This window comes from Nanorana parkeri, unplaced genomic scaffold (assembly GCF_000935625.1).
Source record: "Nanorana parkeri isolate BGI_ZX_2015 unplaced genomic scaffold, ASM93562v1 scaffold372, whole genome shotgun sequence".
NCBI classification, from domain to species: Eukaryota; Metazoa; Chordata; class Amphibia; order Anura; family Dicroglossidae; genus Nanorana; species Nanorana parkeri.
Genome location: NW_017306640.1, coordinates 1038019 through 1046017, shown reverse-complemented (window position 1 = coordinate 1046017; position 7999 = coordinate 1038019). Strand labels below are relative to the sequence as shown.

The following is a 7999-nucleotide window of genomic DNA, read 5'->3' as shown; positions in this document are numbered from 1 at the left end:
TTCCACCCCAGTTAGACTTTGTAGCATGGATCAGCTGCACATACATTATTATCTATACTGCATGGAAAAAAATGTGGTTTCCTAATTTATATTGAGATTGTAGTCCATCATCATGGGAGTGAGCTTGGAGTGGTGGATACTTTACAACACACACAGGCCCCAAGGGGAACAAAAGTAGTCACCCTCCAGAAGGAAGGACAGTGTCATTGTGAATCAAGAGATAATTAGATCTACAGTGGAGGAATACACAAATGCATTTTTGTTACAAGCTAGGGTACTTGGATTTTTTTCCCCAACTTTAATCTACTGCTAACATTTAGAAGACCTGCAGTGTGGTCAAACAGTTAAAAAAAAAAAAAAAAACCTACCTGTGCTGCTCGCTCCTGGCTGCAGAGCACAGCCTCCTCAAGCGTTTGTGTAGCAGAGGATGTGAGCTTGCACATGCACAGTTTGTGATGGCAAGGAGCACGGGAGGAGTGAGATAATGTGAATCAATGAACGCATGCTGTGGGAGTGTGCACGCAGGGCAGAATCAGTGGGGCACAGGATAAAAATAGGCGTCTGCACGCAGGATCAGAAAGGGGCACCAGCGCTGAGGAGACCAAAACGACTGGAAGGAAGATGTTCATATCAAGAGGCATCACATAATTTAAGTCCTTAAGGCAGAATTAGAATGGAGGGGAGAGGGAGGGACCTAGCCTTTAGTGTCACTTTAACTTCTACTGGTACCACCAAACTATGGGGCATCTAAGAAGCTTGCTTTCTGCTATATTTGACACTTCAGAAGTGTTGGATCTACTATTTGCTAGATACTCCTTCAGAAACCTTATCCCTCAAATTAGTGGGTATCAATCTACTTTATAAGGTCATTATATTTACACATGCCAAGGACAAATGTAATGTCTGACTTGGAAAATAAATATATGGTCTTCTGTTTCTCACAGCAAGAGGCTGATATTACTGTAGCAGTGCCTCTGATTAGCTCTTACAGGGTGTCTGGTCATAAAACTTATCACTTGGTTGGGTACATTTTGTTTTTCTGTTAAGTGAGCTGGACTACAGTTCTCCCAGTAAATACTGTGAGTAAGTGCTGAACTGCCTAATCATGCATCTTGTATTACCATTTATCTGAGCAGGTTGCGTTTACAACAAGAATCTACCATCCAAATATCAACAGCAATGGCAGCATTTGTCTTGATATTCTCAGATCACAGTGGTCCCCAGCTTTAACTATTTCTAAAGGTGAGTGGCTACTGGCTTAGTCCTGCTTGCTACACGGTTTATCACAACCTTTTTGAAAAAAAGCCGAACATCTTTGTAGAGGAGATTGGTTTACCAATTTTTTAAAGAACAGAATCGGCAAATGAAACTGAATGTTGATGCTATTAGACTGAAAGCAAATGAGTAAGGCAGACCATGCTTTAAAAAAATTTGGAAGTTGAAAAGCATTCTTTGTTGAAGGATAAGGTAGCCGAAAAAAAGTTTTAATATATTGCTGCTTATCAATCCTCTAATGCGATGTGGGGTTTTGTTCAGCAAGCACATAGAATACCTGTTGATCTTGCCAGTGCAGTGTCCTTGTCCCTTCCTTTTAGCTGAACTGCAAGTGTTCTTTCTCCTGTGAACTATAAATCTCCCAATGTAATGGAGTTGAATCAGAGCTGGCATGTTTGAAGTTCAGCCTGGATGGCAGCAATGGCTTCCTCCTTTTTCATGCAGTTAGTGATCATAGCCAGATAAGGACAGGAGTTGTGGTGGTTGCAGGATTACAGGGGGAAATAAAGGGGATAGAAATACTAATGCAGACACCTCCTTTAGGGACTGGTAAGTTGTAATCTATCAAACCTATTTTGTTTTTGGGTTTAGATATGCTTTCCGAATTCATAATGTGAATTGCGAGGAGTCAAAATGTTCCTTACAACAGCAAAAACCAAATAACAGTCGAACATTCTCTTGCATAGGATTGGCCTTCTAGAAGTCCCTGTATAACGCTCAGTAAAGTTACCTGTACAATGTTTGGTTTTATCCTCAGTTTTTTAAACCCCACAAACATGCAACCACTGACCATCTTAGTTTTTTGTGTGCTACCTACCGGATTCCCATATACGCAAGCTCGTGTGCCAGTCATGAGTTGATGAAGCTACCTGAACTGCTCTGGTTGTGAAGTAAATACATGTTATCTAAATACCATAAGTTATCCTATTTGTCTGAGCCAATAAGTCTGCAGCTCATATTTTAAATTTCCTGAGCCTTGGAGAATTGCTCCTTAATGGCGGGGGGCTGTATTGGATTTACCCAAAGGGCTTTATTCTCACCACAGGTTAAGAAAGGTCCCTGCTGACCACATCCCCTCCAGCAGCCATCGGAGACTCCACAATAATAGACCTACTAAACAAGCTGGTACTGTTGTACCGCCTAGAGCAGGGGTGGCAAACACAAGGCCCGCCCGCGGCCCCCCCATGGGCCGCGGTAATTTGCATATCAATAAGCCACGGCCCATTCATATGTAAATATTGCGGCTCATTCATATGCAAATCGCCGCCCCTCCCCCGCTGCTAAGAGAATGGAAGGTTAAACGCCTGCACACCGCATGTAAAGATATGTGATATGTTTACATTCCGCTAGGAATCAATCACTCTCCCTGGACGCATGTAATCATATCACGTATCATTACATGCGGTGTGCATGTGTTTACATGGAGCTGCTGTCACCTGATCATTAACTTGACTAGGTGACAGCTGTCACTTGAAAACACCAGATTAGGGATTTCTGCTGAGCAGTCTCCAATAAAGTTTCTTGTGGATGTTTTCAAGGCTAGTTATTACTTAAATTATTATTAAAACCAGTAGCAACTGAATGCAGAGGCAACTATTTATGATAAAGAGTAGATGCATAGTCCTATACAACCGGCCCTTTGAGGGTAACCATACTGCTGATGCGGCCCCCGATTTGAGTTTGCCACCCCTGGCCTAGAGTAAGATATTAATTACGTTTAAAGTGGATGTATAGCCACTCAAGTGACAGTTCATTAAAGGGAGCTGAACTTGTGTATTAAAATATACAATAAAGGTACCTAAAATCTTTTTAAATGTTATGAGATATCCAATACTATTAAAAGTTGGCACCAGGCTTTTGGAAAATAATCACATTGACTCTTCAAGTCAGAACATAAAAGCAAACTAGTAACTATGCCTGCATTGCCAAAGCTGCAACACTGCTTCAAACGTTCTGACACTTCCTCATGGTTGGCCCACACCCTCTGGTTGACTAGTGAGCCAGGCTGCCATAATAGGCACATACTTGTTAACGGCAACATGTGGTATAAGATTTATTTTTTTTGTTTGATTTATGCACATCTTTTCTTCCAGTTCTTTTGTCAATTTGTTCACTGTTGTGTGATCCAAACCCAGATGACCCTCTAGTGCCAGAGATTGCACGGATCTACAAAACAGATAGGGAAAAGTGAGTATTCCATATTTAAACATTTCTTGACTTTTTACCTTAGGTATGCAATGGGTGGTTTGTCAGCCGTTTTTTTTTTGGTCGGAAATAAAGAATCTTTCCTATAATAGTCGTGGTTTTTAAATTCGTTTTGGGTTTTCGTTTGTGAAAATATCTGCCTTTCTGCATACATTTTGGAAGCGTTTTTGCATCTTATGTTTTTTTGTTTCAGTAGCTAGTTCCAAAAGTTGTGTTTAAATTATTAGGTACAATAGGCTAGCAAGAGAATGGACAGAAAAATACGCTATGTCATAGGGTAAGAGTTTTGTACATTTGAAAGACTGAGTAATGCATGGTCTTAAATAACTTTTTGTTGTCATGCACCTATGAAGGTCTTTTGGTTATGAGACTGTTGGCATTCAATGCTGTTGCATGGCATATCAATTAACTGGCAGTTTGCAGTTGTCTGTAGCCATAGAAAATCAACTAATTGGCTTGTGTATGGAGTTTTTGTTGGTGTCCCTACTTGAAATATATTGGGATTTTATTTTTATAAAAAATTGAAAAAAATGCCCCTAAGCTCTCAATTGAGAACTCTTGGGTTAGCGGATTATATGTAGATAAATCTTTCAAACCATTTAAAGAAGTTAGAAATAGGTTGGGTTAAAGTTTTAAGTACATCCTAGCTTCCTGTAGTGCACATTGTTACATTTTTGTGAAAGCATAAGAAATTCCCCGCTGAAATGTTTAGTGCATTACTTTTGGAGAATGCACAGAAAAATTGCTCTGTTTGTAAAACTTTGACCACATACAGACATGTTTCCATCTTGGATTGTGTGTTTTCTATGTGTATGCACCCTAGGTTCCATATGTAGTCTGAGCATTTAGGACCTACTAAGGGCCAGTGTCAAATGGCTTCAGTAGACAAGTGCAGCATGCTTTTGAGATCATTCTGAATGCATTGCAGATGCTGTTGTCCTGGAGTTAATCTCCTTCTGATCTGCATTTTTTTTCTTTCCTGTGCATGTGTTTATATAAAAAAAGGAAAATGTTGGTGTCACAATTTGTTATGGCAGGTATACTGCACAGTTATGCGCTGTTATGATCAGCATTGGTATCTCTTTAAGGACCTGATGGTGAAGCTGAATTAATAAAATCTCCCAATTTGAATTTTGAGGCAAGACCTACTTGACAGTAATATGCAAAAAAAAATAAAAAAAATAGGTTCACTAATCCTATTAATATGATGTATCGAAATATTTTACTTCTGCAGAAGTGACCATGTGGTTTCTGTAAGACTGAGAAGCTCCAAAGAGCTTTTCTATGGTCTAGATGCAGTGTTTACCCCAGGCCATTTTTACTTCGGTAATGTAACTAGCTGGCTTGACAAATCACCCACCTACTGGTCTCTAAGGGTCTTTTGGTTATAAACCTAACTGCCAGAGCAAGACTCCCTGGTCAGATCGCAACAGGAAAGCAGACTCGTAAATGGGAGAAGGCAGATGCATGCTGGGAAATATTTCTTTATGTATAATGTAACTGGACACGCAACACAAGTAGAGCATTGAAGAAAGGAGTGATACGACAGTCTGCATTGTGGTGAGGGCTAGGTGGTTGGCTGATTTAGCTCACCATGTGTTAGAGAAATATGGGGCTGGCATTTTTAACCTCTACATGAAAATGCTAGTCGTTGGCTGCCATATTCCAGTGCCTTTTTAAGACTTACCTTTTAACTGGTATGCAGTTCAGGACTTCTGACTGCATTTTTTTTTTTTCTGTGGTCAGTGACTTGGAGCATATTCAAATTTCTGAATCTGCATGACAGGCAGGCAGCTAAGCTTTTAAAATAGTCAGATAGTAGTTCATAGACATCTCTAGGCACACAGCAATATAAATCTTCAGTCATTTGCTGCAGTTTTGTCTTTGCTAGCTCTCACATCATGCAAGATTTGGATGTTACTAGACTGAAACCTGCTACTAGATGTCCCAAAATGACCCAAAACTCCACAAATAACCTGCTAATTGCAGTGTTTTAGGTCACCGGCACTAAATATCCTCCTGTGACCCAAAAGAGAGCAAACGCCAAAGTTCTCTTTTAAAGTTACTCTGTTGATGAAATTTCAAAAACTTTTTCCCAGGAAAGGAAAGGCTTCATATTTATCTGCCCTGCTTCCAGGAATGTTTGATGCCTGGTCCCCAGCTGAGCGTTGTGGTTTGATCAGCCAGTCCATGTGATATTAAACACAGTAGTGAAGGAGTCGGCTGATTGGACCACTGTGCTCAGCGTGGGACCAGGAACCTGACACACATGGCAGTGTCAGATGCAGGGCAGTTGCATTTCGACAATGAAGATAGTTGGCAGGAGAGACGAGTATTGCTTTTCCAACAGCGAGATCAAACTTTGCATCTTAAGCAACTGCCACTAACACCAGGCAATTTAATGAATGTTGACATTTGCTCATTATACTATTTTATATATGTAGACTTTTGGATCAGTTTTTATTTGCATTTGATTTTTAGGATTGAAAAACTATGCAAATCTTAAATGCTTTATAATATCTTTGATAATATCTTCTCTTGTATAATCTTTCAGGTACAACAGAATAGCCCGGGAATGGACTCAGAAATATGCTATGTGATGCTACCTTCAAGTCTGAATAAACCTGCATTATAGCTGGAATAAACTTTAAATTACTGTTTTCCCCTCCCTTTCAGACCTCATCTACTTACCTTCCTCTCTCCTTTTTTTTTTTTTTTTTCGTGCTGCCTCCCTTCATGCACATGCTCACACAGGAAGACTTTTAGCTCAATATTGGACAGAAACTGCTCTAGACTGTCAAGTAGTTACCAGAATACAATTGCCCAAGATTCATAATTGTATCAAATGGAGCATGTGTTTAAAATGTGGCCAATGTCTTCACCGTAACTTGGTTATGAGACTAAATCCATCTTTCATTTCTCACTGAAATGGTGAAGATAGCGCCTCTGTTTGGGCTAGGGAGGGGAAGGTGCTAAGCAGAAATAAATTAAACAAAAAAACGATGCCCAGTTGTCTCATTGTAGAATACAGGACCATGGAATTGCTCTGGATATTTTGGTCAAACCCTTCAGCTATTTCAGACTTCATGATGTACTTTATGCTCATAACTGATGTTTGGGTGGCGAGTTGGTGAAATTTATATAGCGGAACAGAAGTAATGTATTTTATGCATGTCAATAAATATGACAAATTGAAATTGGAAGGTGAAACCCCATTTAATAACAGGATCAAACGTTTTGTAATTTCTCATTGAGATTTTTTTTTGGAGGCCGAGCTATTAGTTGATCTATCCTCCAAAACACTGTTAATATAGCACTGAATAAAACAATTCAAGCGTCAATGGCTGACTGATCAACTAATAGCTCTGTTAGTCTTTATTCTTCAATAAAGTTGCATAAACCAATCTGTTAGCAGCCTGAATTAATCAATGTTTGCAACCTTACTTTCTTTGTAAATTCAAGAAGTGTGTGTATATAAAGTATGGATTTTGTTCTGTTTGACGTCAAATGATAGTGTAAAGTTCCAAAGAACAAAAATATTTTTTTCTATGTTCATTTAAAGTTGTTTGGATCGAAGTAGTATCATAAGCAGAATTAGCTTCTGCCCGCCCCCGGGTGGAAATTCCAACATCTGGTACTGGACTGGCTAAGGTGGGGTTATTGTGGTTTAAAGTTTACTGGTCACGTAACAGACTGAACATTCATGGTGTCTTATCATTCAATATGTTTTTTCCTGAATTCTACAACATTCTGCTGGTGACAGCCATCAACCCACTTGCAAAGTGTGGTTGGCACGATCAGGACTTGGCAAAACTCACATGACCGTACTAATTTTCCACGACAAAATCCTGCTTGGCCACTGGCATGGGGACTGGTGTCGTGACGCTTGTTCAAAAGTGATTTTTTTTTTTTCCTTTTAATGTGGGATGTTCATTAGATTGAAAGGATTATTTGCTGTTTACAAAATACATATTTTAGTGCAAACAACAAGTTTAATCTCTAGATGACTTATCATGAATGCATAAAAGCAGTACTGTTGTTTTTTCATTTCACAATAAAAAGCTGTCTGTGCCATTTTAGTTCCTCCCTTTTTGTTAAAACTTGGGTATCCTTAGAGTACTTATTGGCCTTAAATATGGCTTAGAAGTGCTGAAAACTGGACATTGTAATGCTGAATAATGGGGTTTACCGATTGGTTAGGACAGACGCAAGTGAATTTTCAGTTGGTTCATCTATATACTGGCACTGCATGCTGATATGAGGCTCCAGCAGCTTTCAAAGCCAAAGGATACCTATGAGCTTGCTATTTGGCATCTCCTTTTTTTTTTTTTTCCCTCTTTCCCCTCTTTAATGTCTTTAAACTATCCATACCTCCCGTTACACCTTGTTGGAAAATAGTCAGCCAGACAGGTTCAGTCACTGTTTTGGGTATTCAGGTCGCCACGAGTGGCTGCCTGAATGCAGTAGCCAGCAGTGCTGAATTATTCTTCCATCCTCTATAGCGTGCATAGGGGAGCCA

General features: G+C 39.6%; 1 protein-coding gene across 1 annotated transcript in view; it reads left to right on the top strand.

The window, feature by feature from the left end:
• UBE2D3 (ubiquitin conjugating enzyme E2 D3) overlaps nt 1–6884 on the top strand; it is a 41330-nt gene extending 34446 nt beyond the window's left edge. The window contains exons 5-7 of the mRNA XM_018558986.1: nt 1137–1242; nt 3369–3462; nt 6035–6884. Coding sequence (XP_018414488.1) covers nt 1137–1242; nt 3369–3462; nt 6035–6080 — 246 coding nt within the window. The 3' untranslated portion in view covers nt 6081–6884. The remainder of the gene's footprint in view (nt 1–1136; nt 1243–3368; nt 3463–6034) is intronic.
• Nucleotides 6885–7999: the final 1115 nt, after the last annotated feature.